The following is a 26,903-nucleotide window of genomic DNA, read 5'->3' as shown; positions in this document are numbered from 1 at the left end:
ATTTGTTTAATCTTACGAATTTTTTAAGTTGGAAGACGTTTATTCAAGTAATAATGGATTTTTCATTGTCTATGATGACCGTATCCATTTTTCTGAGAACAAATATCACAAACAATGTATAACTTCACAGCGTATGGGGAAAAAGAATAAATTAGATAGTAAAAAATTCATTATTACTTGTATTAACGTCTTCTAACTCGATCGATTTGTAATATTCGATTATTTCTGAAAAATTATTACTTCCATTCGTTATCTACAGTCCAGTGACTCCGACTATCACCAGAGGTGGCACTCTTTCAAACTGTGGCATGATCTGAGTAGGCGCGTTCTGCGCAAGAGTAGATCAACGATTTTAAATTGGTGACATAGAGGAAATGTGTAACGTAAGGGGAGTTTGCATGTTATTCTAACTTTAGACTGCTTTTCTCGTCATACTACCCCACGCCTTTTCCCTTTCACTCCACATCGTCACAGTACACATTTTAAATTTTATTAAATTTTATTTTTTATTTTTAAACAAGTTCAATAAAAAAAAAAAAAGAATCCCATTAAAATGGAAACCTCTGAAAACCTACATCACTGCACCCAAATCTAGTCTCTTAGCAACTTTCCTATGAGCGATTCTGATATTGGAATCTCGATAACGTTCTGTTATGGTATCGTTCGTTACTTATTTTTAATGTTAATATTCATTTACTGTTGACCAATTGATTCGGTTTGATTATGAGTTAGATTATTAAGTAACTTTTTTAATTAATAAACCATTTTTTTTGTTAAATAATTTTTTTTTAACTAAGAAGTCAGGACATTTTAGTAGAGCAGTGTTTCTGTATACTCATACATATTAATTTATTTATCATTATTTCTTATTTTCACAATACATCAATAAAAAATTATTTGTACAACTTTTAATTTTTTTCAAAATTTTAAAAAATTTTGTAGAATTTCCTGTTGTATTCTATGAATGCATTACTAATTTCTTATTACATCGGATTCTTTCAAAATTTTTCTATTCGTAACTAAGGTGATTTTTGGCTTAAGATCGTTCATCACAGTAAGCGAGAAAAAAGCTTAGAGTGCTAAGAGGAGCGCAAATATAAACAGCAACCCTGGAAATTGTTTTTCTCATATGGATGTACTTACATAGAGGCTTTTACGCATACTCCACCTCTTCTTTTTAGTGCTTTTTAAGAAATCTACCCGTGGATCTACTCGAAAGTTTAATAGGTTTATCTGAAAGTAATGTTTCATACCAAAAAGTTGGGATATTACTACTAGTCATATATATAAATTTTTACGAGATTCCTTTATAACGTTACATGTTAAATTGAGATTTTTTTATGAAAAAACATGTAAGAAAAGGGCACATTTTAACAATCTGCATTTTTTGTGGGTATTTTTTTTGCCGTTTCGAATATAAATTTAATATTTAAATAAAATAGGTCAATAAAACCTATGAGTGATAAACATTCGCAAGGGACATCCATTAGCATGTAAAACTACCTTATAAGAGAAAGTGGTACTACAGGATGGCTCATCCCGACTTTTTAAATACAATTATATTTTGGTTATTAAAAATAGACTAGAAATAAATATGTAAGCGTATGTGACAGATGTGAGCGTTAGAGATGTAATCAGCGTAGGCAGTAAAGAAGTTTTTCTGAAATCCTTGGAAGATTCGATAAAAGCCCACAGTCTTGTACTGGTCAGCTTACATATTGCTTTTATATTGCTTACATATTGCTTTTATAGTATTGCGTCATTATGTATTTTCCGTAACTATTCATTTATTATTAACTTAATTATTTACTAAAACCACACCTAATTAAGGTAGGTATAATAATTTCAACGATAATTGCACCACCTTCGTACAAAATATCGTTTTATAAAAGGTATATTTATATTTATAACCATATTTGTCTGCCATATAATCCCATTCAAGTATGACTTTATACTTGACCCAAGCGCTTGCTATCCACTGGTTTAGTAAGAAAATACGCTTGTTATAAAAGTAAGATACATACGAGAAAGGAGTTGCACATTACGTCTACTAGACTTAAACTGACATATGTGTCGATGCCACACCACTTGATGTAATGGTTTATTTATTCGGGAAAGACTAAAAATGTCAACTTAATTCGTATTACTAGCAATTTCTACTTTTTATTTAAATGAAATTTATGTGGAAATAACGCTTCTATCGTGCAACAGTAATTAAAAACATGCAGACTTATATTGTGGTTAAATGCATCACATTATTTATCGCACAAAAAAAATTAATGAAGATAGTTTTATCAAAAAATTTGGCTGTGATGAGAATAATTTGATTTGTAATAATATAAATTTAAATAAGTAAGGGCACAATAGTTTTACAAAGTAGTTGAATAAAAGAACGAACCTAATAAATGAGGAATGTTTGAGTTGTATTTTATAAACAATTTATCGCATGCTCGGTGATTCAGAAAAAATTTACTTAGCATTCATAAAACTATCATGAGCATCGTGCAACAGCTTTTGATATACATTCAATATGACTATCACAATTAACAGCAGTTTCAGGTAAAATCAGACTTTGTTTACATCTAGTACTTAGTGATATGAGCATTATTCAATTTTATTTTACGTATTTAAAATTAAGGTCATGATATCTTCATGAAAATTGATTTTTACCAAAACAAAAAGTTAGGCAAACTAAATATACTGAAATAAACATTTTTCAACATTTCTTTTATATTTTACATAGTAGCCACAAACTATATGCAACCAATAAATTATTAGCTTACAACCAAGTTGTAAAATTTAAATCTTGTATAATTTAAATTTTATTTTCTTTTAAAGGATAGATTTTCAAAATTAATCTTATTAATTCTTACTTTCCTTCAGTAGTGCACGCAAACCTTACATCAAGCTAAGTGGAAAGAATGTTATGCGATTGATTGGTAATAACTGTCGAAAACAATCAGTGAAAAATTATAAAAAGTAATATCAGTTTAAGGAGTCTAGACGTAAAACAATTAATATAAATTCGTATTCACAACCATCTTTTATAAGATTACTGCACAAAAACTTATGAATACTAATAATCAGTTATCATTTTTCGTGTTTGCAAGATCAATTGTTACAACAAGTGCCTGCGACGATCATTAATTTGTATTACTTTTTTTAAATTTGATATAAAGTATAATACAATAAAAATAATCTTATATTAAAAATCATTAATAACTATTATTTTTTCAATAAATTTAAAAAGTTAAATATCGGACAGAGATAATTAACAACTGAAGCTCTTTTCATTCACTTATTTTCTCTATGTTTTCTAGAATGACATTTCTAATGCAAAGAACATGTATAATTATAAAAAATAATAATTATTATAAAATTCCATTGTTTGTCTCAAATAATACCAAATGATTTTTATTATTAGTTAATAATTTTTCTTTGTTAAAATATAAAAGTATAACTTCTGTGAGGTAGTATTCACATGTGTACTACACGTTATGTGCTGACACCACTTCATGTTACGTATATGCGCTTAAGAGAGTACCTTCGGCAAGAGAGAGAAAGACCGATGCTAGAAAAAGACAGGGAACAACAAACTTTTCATATGTAAGAAGTGTGGCAACGTTGTGCTTGTAAAGTAGACAAGCAATAGAGGCGGGAATCAGCTGTCGTATTCGCTATGCGCCTTTGTCAGGTGGCGTTGTCGAGTGAGAGAAACTGTCCCTCGCAAAATATCCCAGAGTGCATGCAGCCTTATAGAAAAATTTATTAATAAATTAAAATAAAAGGTTATTAAGAGTGGATTGACAAAATAAATCAGTGATTTGAGCGTGTATTATGTTAGTGTACAGTAATAAGCTTTGTTTGGTGTTGCCATGTGTACTACAAGATTGAAAAAAACAAGAACATGGATTGCGACTATAATAACACAGCATATATAAGTGCATATACATACTTGCACTTGTGTGGAGCTTGAAAACACAAGTACTGCTTACATTTATCCATTTCTCACAACACAGTGTTCAATAAACGTAAAAATTTATGGGTGAGAGCAATTATTCAGACTTTGTTCCACAAACGTCGAGGTAAGAGATATCCATAATGAGGAAAAAGTTTAAATGGATAGCTTAACTCCTAAGGAAGACTCTTGTATCAAAAATATCTGCCTTATAAGACATTTGGAGGAAATATCCGTACAAACGTAAACAAAGTTATAAGCAGATCCTATGCTAAGTGTACGGAAGAGAACCGAGCATCGTCTGCTGTCAGCTGGTCTTTTCACATGGAGCGAGACATCCTTACAAAATTGCTTCTAGAATTTGTTAAAATGGAGTTCATGAACTGTAACTTGGCCCAGCCTTTCTTAATACTTCAAACTAAAATTCTGTACAAAAAAAGTGTGTTTTTCAAAAATTCATAACACACTTTTGTTGAAAAAAGTTGAGTCTCTTCTTACTTTTTTTACGTTACTTTTTATCATGTAAACAACATGTTTTCAAGTTTTTTTACTCGAACTATCAGAAACAAGCTGCTTTAAAGAATGTACCGTAATTTGTTCATATCATCCAATGGTATAACTTTTGATCTCTGACGAGTTGAACACAGTTAAATTAACTGTGATCCAGTAGGCGAGCGTTTTCATGTACGGTAAGTACAACTCAATATAACACGGTGTCTTATGGGAGCCTGCGCACACCTGCTCATCCCCCGGAAAAACGACTGAACCTCCTTAAGCTTACCATACTGAGACAAGGGTGGCAAATTGACACAGACGGGAGGTATTGTACAGCTTACAACCAAAACTGGTGCAGTATATAAGTTAGGCTTGCAAAAATTAGTTTGATTGTTTCTGTTCATCCAATGGAAAGTGTTAATGTGCTTGTGATAATATTTTAATTTTAAACTGTAGTGTCAAATTATTGAAAATAATATAAAAACAATTCTACACAATATTTGGCTTGTTTCTCAAAACTTATGCATCTGTGAGCGTACTTGGTCCTGCATAGTTTTCATGCCTAACTGTGTGTATCTCAAAGGGGAGACGTGGGATTCACGCATTGTGTTAATGCTTTGTCGTACGTGTTCTTTATCTCGATTACTCGTAGATAGGTGTTCCATCGGTTAATCGGAACTTATATTCCTAGATATATATTTTTATTAACAGCAACGATTTATGATACTTTAGGAAAGTAATCAGGGATGACGGATCAAAAATTTTGGATGATAATGAGAGTAATTAGTGATGTAAAAGAATGTGTACCAATGATTTTTAATAAAGTGTTGAAAAAATTAATTCATTGGCCTCAGAAAATCGTATAACACCCAGTCGGATCGATAAAGTTTGTGTGATAGATGAAAATCCCGAGTTGGATGAAGGTTACAAGATCAATGAAGATTTTAATTTTTCAAATGTAGAATATTGCAGTTTGAAGGCTAGTACTGTAAAATCAGACAATCTATATTGAGATTGACTACGTACAATCAATGGAGAGGCCATTAAACCTAGTTATTCTACTGATTGTTACGTGTCCACTTTGAGATAAGGTCGCTCACTGGCTCGAATATCAAATCATCAACGATTTCAGAGTTCAAAGATCAAATGTATGAAACTTGAGCGGTCTTACATCGATACATCGATCCAAAAAATCAGGGAACAGCAAAGAAAGTTCGTGCAATACATCTAAGATGCTATTCATGTACTCCAAATGTCATTTAGTAAAATATTCACAATCAGGACTTGATAAGGAATCAATGAAAAGTATTAACGATGCTGACAAAGTTCAAGAGACTAGTGAAACTGAGTCGAAAAAATTAGATAGAGTAAATGAAAGTTCGAGTAAAGTGACTTTTTTTTTAAACAAATGACACGATTAGTAAGATAGTAAACAGTCGTCGGGGAAATTTCAAGCATGAATACAAATTTAACGTAAAAATACGTTTTCATTATTTTTATAATTATTAACAATTTGAATCAAACTAAACGTTAGTTCTGCAACTGTTGATTCAATTTGGAATAAAAACAATTAATTTGAAGTGTGTGATATCCTTCTTAATAGTATCGAAACAAGTTATTATACAAAATGCATAAGTATTTAAGGTCCAATAGAAATAATTAAAAAATTATATGAAATTGTAAAAATTAGAAATAAGTGTTACCCCAACTGTAGTTGGACAGAAAACTTATTGATATGAAACTTAATTTAAAAAATGATCTGGCATCCAATTTTGTTGATTGGTTGTAAGAATTTCTTTAACAACATAACTATATTAAAGGTCGTCAGCATCTTAGAGGCAATGAAAAGCGTGGTATGCTGTTTAAAATAGTGATGTTTTTCGTGCTAGAAATTCAATAACAAAGTTCATTATGTTGTTAAAGTACTGGAAGGGGCTTGATATATAAAATTTTTAAATACTTGATATATAAGGGTATTTTTTAACTTATAGTTGAACAGGAGGCTCAAAGAAATTTTCGTGCTGATGTCACTGCTATTCAAATAGGTAGATCATGAAAAAGATGCTATGGTTATGACATCTATGGACACAATATACGATATTGCCCATGACACCTATGGACGCAATATACAATCTTGCCGATTCAAGCAATTGGGATAAAAATTATGATATAGTAGTAAAAGGCCCGCTCCTTATATTGTCAAGATTTACCCTACAAAAAAGAAAAAAGGCAAAATAAGTTGTTTTTGATCCAGGTACAGTATCTCAAGGAAGAAGCTTTGGGAGAGATTTTGACCGAGGAGATTCAAGGCAAGTTGGTTCTAATAATAATAAAAATAATAACAATAGTGGGAATAAGCCTGTGTGGTTTGGAAAGCATTAAGTTACTTATTTAAATTGCAACAATAAACCGCCAAAAAAATAATAATAATCTGAACAATAATACAAACAATACATGTAGCAACCTTTATTCCAACAATTGTAATCAGTTCAAAACCAATGCTTCGAATGAACCTAGAGGCTAGAATATATGCTACTGAGAGTTTTTCAAGAAATACAGATATGAAATTTTAACAACAAAGAAACTAAAATCATTCCTTCCAAGGAAATGAAGAAAGAAAAAAGGAAAAGAGTCAGATTACGTGAAAATTCATTACCTGAAAATATCGTCAATAATGCAAACTTTACTGAGATCGAATTTGAAGCTTACAACGAAAATTATTTTGCGTTACTGACTGGTATAAATAATAATCCTGCATCTTTTACAGAAGCTATGAAGACTGAAGTATAGGATTTTTGGTTCGTGGCAACACAAAATAAATTACAGTCCATGAGGAAAAACCAAGTCTGATACTTAGTTGATTGACCTCAATCTTTAGCTAGCAGAACTAAACTAAATGTAATTGATTCCAGATGAGTATTGAAAAGAAAAACAGGATCTGAGAAAGAATTAAAGTATAAAGTCTGATTAGAGATCAGAGGCTTTAAAGATAGACATGCATACGACTTGTTTGAAACTTGAAGTTCTAAAGCAAAAGGTCAGTAAATTGAGTTGCTCACTCTGTGGATTAAAGGTTAGTACTAATTTTGCGAAACAATGTTAATTTATTTGTTTTATTTGTGCAGGTAACTAAAGCTGATAGAGAATTTGTGGATACGCAAATCATTTAGTTAAGTCTTTAGTCTAAATTAATGTGAAAATTGCTTAATTAGCTCTTGTAATTTGTGCTTAAGTTATTAATAGATTGATTGTATAAGTTCTTGATTCAAAGTTTGTTACTTGAATTTCATCACAATAAGCTTGATGAAACTACCTTATTGAGAAGGGAGTAAAAGAATATTATCTCTAAAGTTATATACTCTTGTGTCTTATACGTTGTGTGCATGCACCATTTCATGTGACATATATATGTTCAAGCGCATAAGTAGGCAAAGCTGGTCTTCACGCTATAGAGCATGAACGCGACGTACAACGTTGGAAATTGCTGATTCTAAATTATAAAATTTAATTTAAAAAAACAATCTTTTGATCCTTTTTTTGCTGAACTCTTCTCTTGGCCCAGAAATTATAGAAAACAATTAGATAAGAGGCACAAAAAAATAATTTTACTGTTATTGATGATTATTAACAATATCAAACTAAGTAATTTATAATTTACCTGTTAAGTATCAGTTAAAAGTATAGATGACCCAGTTTAATATTGTTAATACACGAGTACTTTGAAGTACAATACAACAAACGTCATAAAAGAGTATGCTGCACAAAAAAACTTGACCTTTCTTAGATTTCGACCTTACATCTTTCATAAACTGAATATAGTTTATTCTCATGCATGAATTTTACGCTATTTATTATTGAAGACATTATGCTCTCCTGACCTCTTTTTGTGTATGATAATTGTAATATAAATTATTTACAATTTAATCGTATGACTTCTAGAGGGTAAAGGAAACATCTAACAGAGAGATTTTTAAATTACTATCAGAGGTAATGTACCTAATTACAACAAATTCTTCAACAAATCTAAGATTTACTGTTTTTAGTTATATAAGGTCTATGGAATATATGTATATATATACATACTTTTTTTTAATTTCTAGTAAGTTATGTTATCTTCCTATTAACTTCATATTATGTCAATTCCTTCATTGGTTTTAAGAACAATAAAAGTTACTGAAATTCCAGTTGTTTTGACATGAAATGCACTTAAGAACGATGCTCTGGATATTTTTGTTTTAAGCAGTTACCTTAATTATTGACATTCTTATTTATTGATAGATAATTGTTATTATCACTTCACAATTCCAAAACACTACGTAGATGCAGAGTTTTTTTTTGCTTTTTGAAGATGTAGTATTGTAAAATTATTCTCAAATTAAATGTTTTGTAATTATTTTATAGATATATTAATGATCAGGTATAATAACATGAGTTGCTACTTTGAGGGGTTACTTTAAGTAGTATTTTTTCGTAGATCATCCAAAAAAATCTAATTTTGTTGTTTCTAACAAGTTCCATTAGGTTATTTCAATTGCTGCTTTAAATATGTATACTATACATTTGTGTTAAAAATTCGTAAAAAATAAGTTGTATTTAACATGAAATAGTAACGTAAAGGCATTTGAGTTTCATTTAAAATTTTACTTACAAATGGAGAAAGCAAAGACAAAAAAAATTAGAAGTGCGAACCACAAGAACTACCCAACCGATTTCGCTGAAATTTTCCATACTGATTCTTGACACTTTCTAGATGGTTTTTTCATTGCTTTTAAAAAAATTAATTAAAAATAACAGCCGTAAGCATCCGATGTCACTGAGTTTGGTGATAACATTGCCTAGCCAAATATTGATTACCACATTTATTCATTGGCAGAATGTCATAACAGATCTACTCTTCGTGCAGCTGGGTATTCCAGCTACACTGGTGTTACAAGTATGCATCCGATCTATGCTTATTTCCATCCTGAATTTCTAGGATAACTAAGTGTCGTAAAATAAAAGATGCTTCTAACGCCGACGTCTCCAACACAACATCAGAACACGTCGGACGAGAGCACGTCCAGCTTCAACGCTTTAAAGCGTTGTGGTCGTTCTATCGACCAATGTGCCCATACCAAAGCTTCTCTTACTGAAACAGCAGTCCAAATAAAGCAACAGATCTTCACTGCTGATAGACCGTTAGCTTTGTTTTGTCACTTCATCGACTCGCAGCCGGCTCTCCGACATTGAGAATAATAAACATCGATAGAAAGTATTACCATTGGCCCTTTTTAGGGCCATCATAAGTCTTTACGTTTCCAAACCGCCATTTATTTCTACAATGGTTCTGATAGCCATCTAAAGTTGAACCACATTGCTAGCAAATATATTTTTTGCAACTACTTTCGACACATATTTTTTCATATATTTTAAAGAAAATTACGACTTCGATTCGTCCACCAACAGACTATATGAATTTGGCTTATTTTAAAGCAAGTCAGTCATTTACTGTTATTTACATTTACAGACGTTACACACAAAGCATTAAGTCACAAGGATGGATGCCTTGGCTACCAACGGCTCTTCCATTCAACTCGTGCACACTGCATCTACTAGCAAAGCTATTAAGGAGTTGAGCAAACGGGGCAGTCTTTAATAGGTAAGCGATTTATACCTTAGACTGCTAAAACAACTGAGTTCAAACAAAACAGATACTTATGATGCCAATATTTGTGGCACAACATCAGGACACTTTTGAAAAAAGAAAAGAACAGCCAACTCCATAGGGTCTAAAGCGTCATAGTTTTCCTGCCGACAAGTCGAGTACTACAACAGCAGGCCAGAGAAAACTACTCTAAGGTATCTAAGAAAGAGTTCAGCTCAACGGTTCTTTAAGGGCTATCTAACGTAGAAACACCTCACTATCAATACATTGCAACCTTAAAAAGTTGGCAAACAAATGGCGAGTTTTTAGGGGTCACAAATGTTTTTAAAAATACCTAAACTTTTTAAGGGATAAATCAGAAGAAAATTTTTAAATGCTTTAAATGTATTTTGGTACCTGCTGCCATACTGCGTTCAATGTACGTCTGCTACGCAAACGTTATTAACCGTTTTACGGCCAAAGAGGTATGAAAAATATGATGCAGGATATTGATAAACATTGGAACGGCAGCGTTTAGATCACGTAATGTATTGTATTAAAATATAAAAAGTTTTGATTTATATACTTTTGAAGAGAAACTTCTCAACGTACACTTTATATGGAAAGTTAACCTGTGAAATGAGTGAGCAAACACTGGCGTGTACATGTTCGTATACATTATCTGCGCACCACCCAGCGCTGACTATAGTGTAGATGTCTCTCTCTCTTACTCACATGTGCACAATGATGCACTGCAGTAGCTATATATATATATATATATATATATATATATATATATATATATACATCCGGAGATCCATGACACTTTTTGTCGACTTCTCTCAACTTCTTTCTCACTCTATGAGTTCTGACTTGCTCTCAAGATGAAACACTTTTTTTTTCTCCTGTGGATAACCTTTCGATCTCTACATCGATCCTTCAAACGTTCCATTGCTATACATATACTTGATACCTACTGCTGCATGATGGAAATCGTAACGTAGCTATAATACAGGCAAAGTTGGGCTTCTGTTACAGCTAAGGTACTATCAGGCAAATAATGACTGACACAAAACGTCGGTTGGTCTCTTTGAAATCTTTAAAAAAATGTGTCAAAAATCGTTCTTCTTTTATATTTATCTTTTGATATGTACGTTGCTAAACGTGCATAAAGTATGACATATGCATCATATGATAATCTAACCTTTGAAAACAAGAAAAAATGATGTATGTTGGAAGGGAAGCAAAATTGGCTAAAAATAACGATTTCTACGGGTATCCTAAAAAGGAACGACATGATTGAGGCGAACAAAAAAACAAAAAACGAAAGGGGTCTGACTATGCACAAGCATAACCTCAATTCTTTAATTTTTTTTAAATTATCTTAAAAGAATGACTAATCGAAAATTTTCCTTTTGCATGTCATATTTTTAAAATTATCACGGACATTAAAAAAGCATTTAAAAAATTTGTCATAACGTAACCTATCAAAATTAGAAAAACAGTCATACCTCAAAAAAAAGCTAAATAATAGACCTAAAATAACCGTTCTTACAGGTTTTTTAAAGGAAAACAACGAAATGGACACACACAAATAAATAAGGGTTGGACTATGCGCAACCAAGTGATAACTTCAATTTTCTGGTTTTTTAACTATATCTTGAAGAGAACAAGTCAAAAAAATTTCTTTTATAGTATGGCATGTTTAAAAAACTAATACGGACGTTGACAAAATCTTTAAAAAATCTCTGATGCAACATAACCTCTCAAAACTAGAAAAACAGTCACATCTTTGAAGAAAAGCCAGATAGGCCAAAAATCATTTAACGTAAAAAAAATTAGTATTGGGGTGCAAAAATAAATACTACTACACGGATTCATATAAACAATCGTAGGAATTCTAAAAATCAGAAGTCCTATCTCAAAGATACATCCTATTTGTCCTAGGTATAAATTAATTTATTTTCTATTTTTCATCATAAATTATAAGAACGATTATTGTCACGTGACCAAAACCTACATTTTCGTTATTAATTTTGAGATTAGTAAAAAGTAGTAAAGCATGGGTTAATCTTAATAATAAATTATAAATAATTATAGAAAACGAATGGAATGAAAAATTACAACTTTACAATAGAAAATAGCTATGTTTATTGTTTTCCTAAATCTCAATCAGATAAAGTAGATTTATTTTCTTTTATGGTAGCCAAAATTTAAAAAAATTTTTGTTTGTCTAATACAAAGGTTCCAACAAGAATTTATTGTACGTATGTGATGTCATAACAGATGCACGAATACGAATTTTAAATAAAAGAAATTTTTGTCCAGCATAACTGGATGAAAGTATCTTTTTTCAGGGCAGCATGGTGAAAATTTTTGTTTTGTTCTGCTTTACATGAGCAAAAATTCGTAAATGTAATAAAACATTTATTATAGCAAACATGGAAATACTAAGAATGCGCAAATTATGTGTAACATAAGGGGTACATCAAAATATATGTATTCTATACGCACGCATGCCCAAATACGTAGTAATATTAAAATTTTCCATACAATAATATCGGATTCTTAAAGACCGATTGAAATTAGGTGTACTCCAATTTTCTCAGTTTCTGTTACATTGAGTTTAATAACATTCGAGTTAGGCGTTTCACTTCTGTTGGGGGCCCGAGACCCACACCTGGTTTTTTTCATCAGTTTTAAATCTTGTTAGCTTTATTGAAGAGCCTTTTGTATGTGTTATAACGTGAAAAAGTGCAAATCAACAAATTTTGTTCAAGATCAACAACTATGTTATAGCTTGAGAAGCGTATGTACTTTTTAGCATCATTATATTTTTATACAAATTCTAGCTTATTTTTAGATTAAATTCGCATGGATTCCACACAAAAATTCCTTTTATCTTAATTTTTTTGTATTTCAAGAGGTATAAGGATTGAATGCAAAATTCCGAGGCGTTAATGAACTAAAAATATTTTGCATTACGTATGGTGGTCTACTTTCTGAAACTCGAGTCAAGCTGAGTCAGATTTGCTAGTTTAGCAATAAACAAAACATCAAAAAACAAATCTATATAAATTGGAAATTTAATTTAATAAATGCAATTTCTTGAAAATCTAAAATGATTTTAGTTATGCAGTACTAAAACGAGTTAAACAAATGCTTTAGTTTTCTTATTGACTAACAAAAATGTCATTGTGTTAGCATTTCCTATTGCTACATACATTACATTTTAATGATTTTAAATCGAAATACTTTTTATTTTTTCATAATTAGCTATTGATACTACAAAGCAAGTGCAGTGTTTCCCTTTAAGGTTTATGTTCTAAGGTTATATTGTAATGAAAGAAAATGTAAAAGAGGTAGGGGAGGGTGGGGCAGGCAGAGCACGGCGGCTCAGCATGGCACCCTCATAATATCAATTATCATAGACTTAAAGAATAGAATTTTGCCAGAAATGTAATAAGAAATACTTATCCTATTATACTCTATGCTTTCTCTGTCGAAAAATTACGTTTCCAATTTATTATGTAATTTTAAAAATTTCATTGCTGAGAAAAAGTTGGCTTCATTTTTCATTGGCTTGAAAGAACTCTAAAATAATAGCTTTTTTTAACGAAAATAGGTGCATTTGATAGCTTAAGTCTTAAGCTTCAAAGCACTATTTTTTTTTTTTTTAATTTTTCTGAACAATGTTATAAACAATATAAAACCTTATTAAAATGGGGCAGGCGTAGCACTGAGGGTAGGGCAGGCGGAGCACGGTCAGCAGCTGCGGTATATATTTGCTGCACTTTATCAGCTGACTGCGCCTAACCTATTCTGTTACGTATAGGTATACCTACCTATAAATCTGATGTAAACAGTCCACAAAATAGAAGTGCAATACTTAAGGTGGCTCCAGCGCCTAGTGCCGTATCAAACTGGGGAGACTAAAAATTAATCATTATTTTCTTTAAAATATGGTATAAAATTATCGTAGAGACTGTTGTAAGCCATATTCTACATTTTATCTGTTACTTTAGTGAGTTGATATAAAAAAAAAACAAAAAAGTTTTATGGTGCCCTAATTGATGAACTGTTACAGTACGCTCCTAAGTTCAAGAGTAGTTATACCTATATATATGTACTCTGCAGAATGCAGACAGCTGAGAGCTGACTTGCACTTGCAACTGTATACTTAGTCTCCGATCAGTTAAAGATTTTGTTCGATAACAAGACACTTTTCTTATGTCATCGAAAACTGCGTAAAAATAAATACAAGATAGTATGTTTTTTACACCTTACGGGTTATTTATCTAAGTGCAGCAGTAGGTTGTATATCGCGTAAGCTTGCATTTCCTATCCAACCCGTCTTAAAACTACGATTTTGTAAGCATGATTTCTTACAATTTTCATCGTCAACCTTAATTTTTTTTTATACGAATAGAAAGATGGGAATTCAAAGATTATAATTTAATTTTATTAACCTTGGTTGGGTTATTAATAATTTTAATATTGAGGCCACTGGAGCCACCTTAAGTAATTGTAGGTAAATTAAATTGAATAAAAAAAAAAAAAAAATTTTTTAACCAAAATAAATAGTAACATACAACAACTAACAGATTCATTACAACCCTTCGATGTTTACTTAATCAAAACAGAAAGAAAAATGCCATAAAAATTTCAATATAAAAATAAGACATTGCGACCGTGCTACGCCTGCCCCACGGGGTGCCACTCCCCACCCACCGGTAGGGCAGGTGGAGCATTTTCGAAGTATATTATTTTTAGTTTATTTGTTGACAATAATGTAAAAAATAAGATTTTTTGACTGTGGATTACGATTCTACTTCAATTTATCTTATTGCTTTTTTTTTTAAATATTGAATTCATCTTTAATGTTACTTCTACATTTGATTTAAGTTAGAGTGCCACGGCCACCCCACCCTCCCCTACAAGAAAAAAAACAAAAATTGTTTTTCTTGTAAACAGAGTAAACAGAGATTTATTAAGTTTCTGGACAGTATCATGCAGCTTTTCGTACTTAAATGAATTAATAAATATTTTTTATATACTCATTTGGATTTAGATCCTTTTTCATTAAACTTTTAACCTCACACGTATAAACGCGTGACATATGGATCACAGTAAAATGAAGGTCCCACAGTAATAGAAAATAGTGAAAGGTACGACATACTTTTTTTAAACATACCATTTCTTACTAAAAAATAATTTTTGTTTTCAAGAAATTATTTTTTAACAATACAAAAAATACATATGTAATATAATTATTTTTTGGTACCAGCAAATTTTCTTGATACTGTAGAAAGTTCATAACTAATGCTTTGTTGTATTTTAAACACAAGTAACATACTAAATTAAGGCACGTTTAAATTTAAGGACAATCTTTTTTGTTAAAGGGCAGTTGTATCAAAAGTATATGGTGGATTGTCTAAGGGCTTACTTACTGGCATGCTGGGCTTGGTGCTGTTGGACTATCTGAGGCTGGGCCTGGGTTGGTTGGTGTCTTCGCCCACCCGTGCCTACCCCAAGGGAGTTGGATGTGACGTACTGTGAGCCCGAGACCGAGTCAGCCCCGGGGGGATAGCCTGTCCACGACACTACGTCTGCGGCTGCGGCAGCAGCCGCTGCTGCTGCTGCTGCTGCAACTGCAACCTGCTGAGTTGAGTAAGTAGGTGCATAGCGAGGGTAGCTCCTAGCGTAAGGATGTGAAAAAGCAGGCAGGCTGGAGGACTTGGTTGTCCCTGTGCCGCCACTGCCAGCATTGCTGTTGTTGTTACTGGCCTGTCCATAGTCCTCACCCGTGATCGATGGCAGCGTTCCACTTAGCCCTGTCACTGAAAGAAATGTGTTGGAAAACAAATTATGCTACGGTAAAATTTAAAAGTGTTAGAGAAAACTTACCATTGTAATAGTTTATACACTGAGAAAAAAAAACTCTAAATTTTACCGTGATTGTCCCTACAAAAATTACCGTGTAGATGGTAATCGTAGGGCAAAGTGACATTGCGGAACTTTTTATCTAACTTAGTCAATTTTCACCGTGATGCACAGTAAAAATCGTCGGGCACCCAACAAAATTTACCCTCACTGCTCACATGTGTAGATAGATTATCGCAATGTGGCATCATATGCTCAACTCGTCCCAACTCGGAGATAAGAACATGAAATTATTTGAAAAAAAGTACATACGCTTCTCATAGTGTTTATGTAACAACAGTATCCATCCGATAATCCAAAACATTTTTATTAATGCAAAAATAATTCTTAACTTATAATATACAATTCGCATATTCGTTAAAAAAAATTCTGTTATGAGTTTTCAAAATTTAAATTTTTTTTCGTACAACATTGTTCAATAAGGTCTCAAGAACACGTGTATGAATTCTTAGGCTATAATATTTAACGAAAAACATTTGGGGAGCTGTTTTGCTTAAGTTGTAAACAACGAAGCCAGCGTATTTTACTTAAAAAAATGTAAACTTTGAAAATTCATAATAGACTTTCTTTGAACGAATGTGCAAATTGTATCTTTTAAGGTTAAAGTTATTTTTGCATTAATGATAATGTTTTGGATTATCGGATGGATACTGTTCTTACATAGACACTGTGAGTAACGTATGTACTTTTTTTCAAATCATTTCATGTTTTTATTTCCGAGTTGGGACAAGTGGAACATACGATGCTACATTGCAATAATCTATGCATGTGAGCGGTGGGGGGAAATTTTGTTGGGTGCCCGACGATTTTTACTGTGCATCACGGTAAAAACTGACTAAGTTAGGTAAAAAGGTTCGTAATGTCGATTTCTTCCACGATTACGGTCAGCACGGTAATTTTTAAAGGGACAATCACGGTAAAACTTATAGTTTTTTTCTTACAATGTAAAAATCTGTCAAAAAAGATAGTATTAGCACAAAGCTTATAATTTATTACCTACTTTTTTTTGAAAGATTTAATCTGAATTTTTGTTTCATCATATTAAAGTCAACTATATCAAACGTTAAGAAACAATAAATTCTTTGCTTATCACTTGTATAAAATAATGTACTGTGTAGACGTGCTAATTAATATTCTTTATGTATGATACTGTGTAACTGGCATTGTATACTAGCAAAATAGTTAGTATACAAGAAACATAGATCACCATAGTTTCATTCATGTTTATTCTAGTATAACGTCCTGGCACACACTGTAAAAAATAGGCGAGTGTGGGGCAGGCTCAGCACCTCACGTTCCATTGTAAATTGTGTCTTATCAAAAGAAATTTCAGTAACACACAAAATTAAATAGATAGATAATCGCATAGCAAAAATAAGTTAAACAGAAAAACTTTTTTCATGGTTTATGAATTTAACTGAAATAAATCAACAAATGAAAGACGAAAAATACCACGCATGCCTTCCCAATAAGCAAATTTGTTTAGAAGAAAGAATTCTTTTTTAACACTTAAATGCTCCCTTCAATAGAATTATTATAAGATGTTTGTACTGCTCTTAAAGTAATCAAAAAGAATTCTAATATGCATTGTGTAAAGTATTCTTTTAGCATACTTAAAATAATGTGATCTTATACTGTAATCTGAAAATAATGGCCAACTTCTAAGCTAAAAGAATACTTTTCTTACATAATACTATAAGTGTACATAAAAAAGACTATACGAAAAATTATTGATGTGTATAAGAAAATTTTCTTCTAACTTTTTATGTATATTATGAATAGTTATAAATTTTTTGAAAGAATATCAGTATTTTTAACTTGATAAAAAAAAGTTTTTTGCTTATCTGCTAAAAAGATTTGCAAAATGTCGCAGGGATGTTATTAAAGCCCATGATTTCTGGTCATTTTGTAAGAACTACGCAGAAAAACTTGATTTTTTTTTTGTATTGCATACTTGCGTGATATCACGATAGTACAAATACATACTTCTTTTTTAATAACGATTTGTAATGCTGTCTGTACGAAATTCGTAAGGGGTGTTGATTGCAGGAATATATAAGACTGAGCAATATCCCGAATAGCAGATTTTCGGGGTAAAGAATTGTTAAAAAAAAATGCGAATCTCTGCATAAATATATTTCTTTAAGGATTCTTATAGTGTTTAATCATTTCTTGTTGTTCTTGATTCTTGTTGTATTACTGTTAGTCCGGGTCGTAATCTGGAATTCGTGGGAGAAATTATTTGGATAGGATTTTTTTGCATGATCTTACGCAAAATGATCACCTAAAAATGAATTTGCATGTTGCCAGGCTTCAAAGTTGTAGGAAAAATGTTTAAACAAAATTTTTTAAACAAATTAAATATATTGTTTATTTTGCCCTAAATAAAAATTTTTTTAGCTTTTTTGGACCATTTTAAACAAAAAAGATATCTTGCGAATTTTCTCTAAAATTAATACTTTTCGAGATATTAACTGTACAAAGTTTAAAAAACCGTGATAATCGCCACTTTCAAGTATGAAAAACAACAATAAAAATTAAAAATTTTGATGTTGCCAAAGTTCTCAAATATTCTTCAAACATCCCTTGACAAGGTCCTAAGGCGTTTCCGGATGTTATTTTATTGCAAACCCTTCATTTTTAATTTACAATCAAGCGTGTACATCATTACGGTCGGCCGCTGCTGGCCGCGGCTCTCATGCTCTGTCTCTTTCCCACTCACGAGGAGTACACGGAATGTCCTGGCGCTCATATTTGATTTTAATGGTAAGTATATTATTCTTCTATAGTAATGGTGGAAATAAAAATAATTATACAATCTTTCATATTGATAAAAAATGAGGTTAACCTAACTGTTGCTATATAAACATACATGTATTTAAATAAAAAAAATTATTTTTAGTTAAGCCTGCACACGCTTAATTGTAAATTAAAAATGAAGGGTTTGCAATAAAATATTATCCAGAAACGCCTTAGGATCTTGTCAAGGGATGTTTGAAGAATATTTGAGAACTTTGGCAACATCAAAATTTTTAATTTTTATTGTTGTTTTTCATACTTGAAAGTGGCGATTTTCACGGTTTTTTAAACTTTGTACAATTAATATCTCGAAAAGTATTAATTTTAGAGGAAATTTGCAAGATATCTTTTTTGTTTAAAATTGTCCAAAAAAGCTAAAAAATTTTTTTCAGGGCAAAATAAACAATATTTTTAATTTGTTTAAAAAATTTTGTTTAAACATTTTTCCTACAACTTTGAAGCCTGGCAACATGCAAATTTGTTTTTAGGTGATCATTTTGCGTAAGATCATGCAAAAAAATCCTATCCAAATAATTTCTCCCACGAATTCCAGATTACGACCCGGACTATGTAGAGTTACAGTGACGTAGCCACCAGACGTGTTACAAATATTGTGTTATAAGATATTCAAATTAATTTTATGTATTTAATAAATTATTTGCTAACAAACTATTATTTTAAAACATGTAATGAAATAAAACTAAATTTAAAAAAACAACACAAATTAAAATTTTTTTACAGTGAGACATAAATAAAAATTATTATTCTACAAAGACGAAAATGTTTGAATTTAGTAAGTTAATCAACGAAAATGAGAATTGTATTTTTAATAAAGTTAAAGTTGCATAAATGAAATTAAATACGTAATACTTGTACCTCAATTGGATACTCATTATTGAAGATTTTTATACGTTTAAGATTTATGTAACGTACATGAATAAGAATGCAATTAATGTCTTTCATCAAGTCTTATTCATTATACAAAAGCCAAATAACTTGCAAAAAATAAGTTTTTCAAAAAATCTTCTTTTTAGCTAGATATTTAATATATAGTGGACGTCCTTAGAGAATATTATGTGCATGGGGGAGTATTGTATGCCTATAGACATCAAGACAAGAATAAAGAGACAGAAAATAAAGAACAGTACAACATTATTTCTCTAACATGCATCAGATTGGGGGAAATTTTTCCATGTATATAATATTGCATGTACTTTCAGCTGTAAGCGTGATAGGTGTAGAGAGAATTAATATAGGTGTAATTTCACTCATTTTTGTCGTACCTAAGTTTCTTTCACTACACTTATATTTAGGCATATAATCCTAATTTATATATATGATCTATGTGTCACAAAGCTGAATGTTATGATAGCCTTGTGGGTTACAGCAAACTCAATAAAGCGGGCATTAGCATCAATTCCTATTGTCAACAATTTCGAGAAAAAAATTTTACTCAAATTTCATTTTTAATATGAAAAATAAATATTATAGTCTGGTTATTTCAGCAGGACTATCAATTTTTTATTTTTAATGGTAATACTTATATAATCTAAAAATAGAAGTTTTTGTACGATGGATGCTAAGTAAAGAAATTTCGTTTAGTCCGAAGCCAATCAGACATTCACGGGGAAAAATTATTCGGAAACAAATTTTTTTGCCATATCTTTTAAAATGTGCTACTGTACCTAAAAGGGCCTGTTGCTAAATCAAAATGTTGTTGCAATTTGTTTTTACAATTTTTTTATAAATAGTTTCGTCAAAGTTGTTTTTTTGGTCTATGAAAAAGTTCACATATTCTTTGGCACATGCGAAACAAAAAACTATTTGAGATGGATATAGCTAATCCCCACAGTTTACCGTATTTTTTTCATGTTTATAAAAAACATTCTCATATTTTTTTATAGCTCCTAATTTCAATATAACATCGTTAGAAACATATTTTTCTATTTAAAATCTTTCTTTTGAATAAATTCTTCTTAGGATATCTTATCATAATTAAAAACAGCTGATAACCAAGTTATTTTGTAAAGATGAATAATGATGTGTATCTTCGTTAAAGTTTAATGTAATTTTACGTATTTTTTTTCAAATTTCCAGCCAAATATGGTACTATCATAAGTATAAGGTCACCACCCTCTAATGATCTGGGGCTTTGACTTTGTTTTTATCATAGCTTATCAGAACTACTGTAAAAATAGGTGTTTTCTAACTAATTACCTTGACTAGGCCACAGTTGCTGTGACACTTGCGTAAGTTCCAACGGATTCACATAGATTGTAGGGTATGCAGTGCTAGTACTGCTTCCGATGCTGCCAACGCTGTTCATGCGGTAAACTGACGAGCTGAAAAAAAAAAAATTACTTTTATAGGTTATTCATAAAAAAGCAAAATTTTTCTAGCATGATTAATATGAGTTTATAACCTCTTCACTGCTAGCATAAAAATGTACGATTTTTTCTACTTTTTATAAAAGGATTTCATTTTTGGGGTTGTACTTGTACAGGAACGTTATGCACTTGAGTAAACCAACGGTTTTAGAACTCTGACCTTTAGAAAATAAGTGATAGAAGAGGATTTCTTGTTTCAACTCCCCCTCACCCCACCCTATCTTCTCATGCCACCCCACGTCAGTTCTCTCCACATCACACTAAGCCATCATAGTTCAGTATACATTTTGAACTTGAATAAATTTTATTTCTTATTCCTTAACTGATTCTCTTCGAAAAATAAAAACACTTTCCTTAAAATTTAAGTTGGTAATCTTCTGTACAAGAATCCAATACCTTGTCCTCTCTGCTATAAGCAGTCCTTATGTAAAGAAATTACATACTTTTTTTATGGTGTGGTTTGTAACCTTTTTAAATTAAAATATTCATCTATTGTTTGTTAAGCAAATTGGTTTGATTGTAAATTACATCATTGAGTTAACTATTTCTTCTCTTAATGAATTAGTATATTACGTACGAGTTTGCAAAGGCTTCGATTTACGAACCGAGAGGTTTACGGCACGAGCCGTAAATTAGCCGTATTCTTTAACGAGCTTCGTATGTTATTTTTTTGCCTGTTGAAGGTGCTATTTTCAGGTAAGAAGGCGGAAAAAATTATTCTTAAAAAGTTATAAAATAATTTTTTTTATCAGCAGCTTTCTTATATATTGATTGACATTCATCTTATTTTCATTAGTTTGCTATTTTTAAAAAAATTTAATCATTTTTTCTACAATTTAAAAAATTTTTTTTTAATTTTCAAAATTTTTCCCAGCAGTTTTCCATTTATTTCAACTTTTCAATGGCTTATTCATGCGAGGTTTTATTATTAAATTTATTGATTTTCATTGCGGTTAATTGTATCACAATTGTTTCATTCGTGACTAAGGTGGTTTTTTGAGTTAAAGTCGTTCATCACAGTTGTCAAGAGAAAAGTTCAGAAAGGTGAGAGAAGCGCAAATATGGCAATTATTTTGTTAATATAAATATACCTAAATATATATGTACTTCAATGCATACTGAACATCTGTTTTCTAATTTTTTAAAGCAAAAAAAAAACAATTTGTAGATCTGTTTAAAAATTTGATTGGTTTATCTCATTGCAATATATTGTATAGCACAAATTGGGAGATTTCTAATTGAACGCATGAAAAAATAGTGTTGTTAATTTTATTTTGATTGATTTTATTAGACATACACTATTATTATGTTTGCAGTATACTTTATTGACCATATGTACTATTCAACTATTTAATGTAACTGAATAAATATTCATGTAAATGTACACTGTAGGTATTATAGAAACTACCAGTGTGTTAGCACATATGACAGGTAAAAGTATGCCGTAATAAATGTTTTACACATAAAAAGTTGTTCTAAATATATTATTCTTTAGAGTTTTTCATTAAAATCTTAAGACATTTTGTATAACTACACTTTATTATCGAATATTTTAATTGTAAGGATAATTGCATCACTTTCAATACATTGCAGTGGGTTGCTTTATATAGTGTTTTGGAAAAGGTATATCTGCATGCATATATTATCTTCCAGAGAAGTGTAACTTCATACTTGGATGTCCAACCACCTACTGACCAATGGATTTGTTTATCTCTTTTAGCTGAAGCCACCAAGTATTTTGATAAAGTCGATGCAAAATAAGCACAACAACGTAAGTAATGTTTCCGGTTTTTCCGTGTCTCCAGAGAGAATCTTGCAACGGCCTTTCGGCCAGCTAATAATATGTGACTAAGCTAACAGTTTGCTTACACTTGAAGCTCAGAACACAATAAGGTAAAAGCACCAGTACGTGAACACTTTTTCCATAAAGTCTTTGTTTTCTCATTTTTATTGAATTTCTGATTTGCATAACAACAAAACAGTCATTGCGCCAGTAAGCTTATATTTTTTCCTTTAAAAAAAACAAAAAAGTTTTTCTAGGTCATGTGTACAATTAATAAATTAATTTTGAAATTTTTTTACCAAGGACCCAGTAGAAGAACAGCGTGTTCAGGTATTGGTACCGATACGTATTTTTGACTGAGTACTTGAACATCCCATGTTAATTAAATGGGAGAGAGGTTATGTTAGCTGCCTTCTACTGATTTATATTTTTATTATGTATTGCAAATAACCAAATCGAAAAATTTCTTTCTAATTTCATTGGTAACATAGTATGAAAACTATAACGACTGGCTTGACATACTATTATTATTGATTAACAGTGATTTCAATCATTTTTATGTGTTCAAGTACTGGGTATAGGTAAAACCTAATGGTACCAGTACCTGAACAGTCTCACAAGCCACCTCATACAAGTTGCACGAATAAATAATTTTTTTCTCGTTGAGTATAAAGACTTACTGAAATATAAATTTTGTTTTATCTAAAAAACGATCAAAGGATATCAGAAAATTTTTTTTTTTATCCACTTAAATTTAAAATAGTTTGTTTCAAGCTGTTCAATCTACTGGGGAAATTTTAGGAAGTGTTCACGTACTAATGCTTTTACCTTACGTTACAAATTTTTTAAACCCAACAAAAATCAACGTTAAAACAAAAGTAATGTAATGCAAATTTGAGATTATTGTGAAAACAATATTATTTTACTATGTAAATGAAATTATGTTGTGATAAAAGGTAATACACAGAGAAAAGTGGTGTTAGAAAAAGTATTACAACTATAATGAAAATTACTATATTTTATAGGAAAGCTGCGACACACCCGTCATTTTATGAAAATTACTATGCTACGTAGTAAACTCAGATAATAGTAAAATTTGCTACTCAACATAATAATTTTTACTTTGCTCAGAAAAAATTTTTATGTTAGTATGTAAGAGAAGATAAATATATATGTACATACATATTGCCTAGAGAACATATGTATTAAAAAGATTTTTATTTCTCATAGTATATTGATATTGATGAATTTCAAACATATTTTTATTTTACAAAAGGTCTGCAGTGACTGGGATTTGAACTTTCATCCTTGAGCGTCCGAGTCAGGCTCCACAACCACTAGACCACGAGACATGATGTCGACGCAAGTATAGATAAAGTACATGTGGGAACATGGATTTTTTATCATAGACACAATAAAGTTAAAAAATCAAAGGGTTTTCTGTGGACCACGGTATTAACAACGGATAGTTAGTCGATTCAAAATTAATTGTCAGCACGTATCAATGTTCAAGCCTAATAAATCAAATTAAATAATAGGTTTATCTCAATATTTACATTCGTATAACCTTAAATTTGAGACTTAATAGGCGTATATACCTATAGACATCATACGAAATTACTGTGTCACGCCTCACCTATCAATGGTAGTTTTTGTCACAGAAGCATCATCGCCTTTGGAGCTATTTTGCAGCTTGAGTAACCGTTAAGTAGCCGTGCAAGGATGACACTTGTAAGCTAAAAAAAGTTGTAATGTACAAACTTTTAAAGATAAAACAAGACAGCTTAAAATAAGCTTAAAAAATATGAACCTTCTTTATGTGTTAAAAATGTAATACTTTTTTTCCGTGACCAAATTTTTGTTGTTTCATAAGGGAAGTTTCGTCATTTGTGCACGTGAGGGATCCAAAAATCTTTTTCCGATCTTTATAAGAACAAAAGTTTTTATAAATTAAGCTAGTTGGTCCAAAATTTAACCTACAACTAAAGTGTCCCAAACATTGAGAATAACTTTATAATAATGTTGTAGATAAATTAGTTTAAATTTTGCAAAAGTATTGCTTATGCTGTTTAAAGATAATAAATTTCAAAGTTTTCTTCTTTAATGAGGAAAATATAGATTAACTCGACGAAAAACGGACGATATTAGTGATACAAATAAAGCCTGTAATTTATTTTTTTCAAAACTAGCTTGTTATTTTTAATATGATTAATGACAAGGTATTAAAAGTTGAGATTATTAGCCCGTGGTATTCATAAATATCCGAGTTGTTGTATAATTTTCCATACTTCTAATATAATTACACCACGATAAAGTTGTTCTTAAATTTTAAGATTTTATAAAAGTTTCATAACATTTCTTATAATATCTGCTATTTATAAGTGTTTTAGAACATTTCAGACATATGTTAACAATTCAGAGTTGTTGTCAAAATGATAAATTATCTGTCAAATAACATAACAGCTCACTAACCACTTAAGGTAGCTCCCTGGCAAGAATCTCAGGGATAAAATATGTTTAATTTGATAGATTAAAATCTGCTGAATTCAGTGGTATGTCTGTTTGTACTCAAAATTGTACGAAATTCCAAGAAATTCTAGCTCAAAGTTAAACCGTGTAACGCTAACTCATATGGAAGAGCATTAAAAAATTAGCTGAACGAGCGGTTTCCGACTTAAAATCAAAAACCTGAGCAGATACTTCATGATTTTCATGTAGAAAAAATCCGTTTTTCAAGATCTGCTTTAGAGAATGCTGAGATTGTGACGAAACTTCCAGCTATCCCTTATTATTATCATTGGTGGAGAGTAGGCTATGCGGGTAGCTTGACTGTCAGAGTCTCTGCGTATGGAGACCGTGCTGGAGGAAGGTACGCCGCTGATCAGAGAATGTCTTATTTCCGGGTTGTTCTCCAGATAACCAACTTTTTACCGTTGGTTGGAGAAGTGGGCCATGGAGAGTATTTTCTCTGTGGGTATGCCTATAGGATGAGCCAGAGAGGAAGAGACTGATGAAACTTCCAGTTCATGAAGCTCCCCAAGCTCCTCAGGATCGTTTTTCTTGGCTTGCTGTTGTAGCAAAATCTGTTTCAACAGAATCAGGTAGGTTAAAAGAAAATTCAATAAACTTCTGACTATTAGATCAGACTGTTCTTTGGCTAGACGTCTTCTGGTATTACACCAGAGACGTTGGCATTAAGAATCCCGTTTATCCGTGGCACTCGTTAGTTTTTGTGATTTGGGATGGAATTTTAATGTAAATTGCTTGTTCAGTGGAGAAGAGTGTTGTCAGTAACCAGGATACTTAGCTGCATGACTCCCTACTCTATACTTCCTGCATTGCCGATGATCGATTGTGGTATTTGGTACTTTGCTCGGAGATGGAGAATACAATAACTAGAGTTACTCAAATCTATTGTTGGTAGCTTCGGTTTGACTTTTACGCCACCTACTGGATTCTAGTGAACTAACTTAAAAAGCTAGCGTATCTTTACAAAATTTTGAGCTTAATTATTGCTATTGTAATTGAGTTTTTCAAAATAAAAACTGTACCAAAACCATCTAGGAAGTGTCAAGAATCAGTATCCAAAATTTTAGCGAGATCGGTTGAGTAGTTTTCGTGGTTAGTGATTACAACGGTTTTAGTGACTGTTTTTATGTATTAGTAAGATTCGATTTATAAGAATGACTTACATTTTGCTGTTGTAAAACTTATTTTCTTACAAACTCTGTCTTAAAGATTTATTTTTATAAACACATTAATTTGGGCTTTGGACTTTGGTCCTTGGACTAGCACTTAAATAATTGTACTCTTTTTGCAAATACTAAGGACTTGTCTTTTACTAACAGTTATTCAACAATTTTTGATTCAGATAAATACATGTGCCTAGGATACAGATCAAATAAAGCTTCAGCT

The 26,903-nt window shown here is 31.1% G+C and overlaps 1 protein-coding gene across 2 annotated transcripts in view; it reads right to left on the bottom strand.

Annotated features, from left to right (window-relative positions):
- LOC106646079 (uncharacterized) overlaps positions 1-26,903 on the bottom strand; it is a 179,636-nt gene that overhangs the window by 79,749 nt on the left and 72,984 nt on the right. For both annotated transcript variants that reach the window (XM_089598103.1, XM_089598105.1), the window contains exons 2-3: positions 21,036-21,160; positions 15,527-15,916 (exon numbers count right to left, since the gene is read on the bottom strand). In XM_089598103.1, the coding sequence (XP_089454229.1) occupies positions 15,527-15,916; positions 21,036-21,160 (515 nt within the window). The remainder of the gene's footprint in view (positions 1-15,526; positions 15,917-21,035; positions 21,161-26,903) is intronic.

This window comes from Copidosoma floridanum, unplaced genomic scaffold (genome assembly GCF_036245765.1).
Source record: "Copidosoma floridanum isolate Cflo_tuat_1 unplaced genomic scaffold, Cflo_Japanese_pri ptg000005l, whole genome shotgun sequence".
NCBI lineage: Eukaryota > Metazoa > Arthropoda > Insecta > Hymenoptera > Encyrtidae > Copidosoma > Copidosoma floridanum.
Note: the sequence above shows the minus strand (reverse complement) of the source record. Positions and strands in the feature narration are given on the sequence as shown.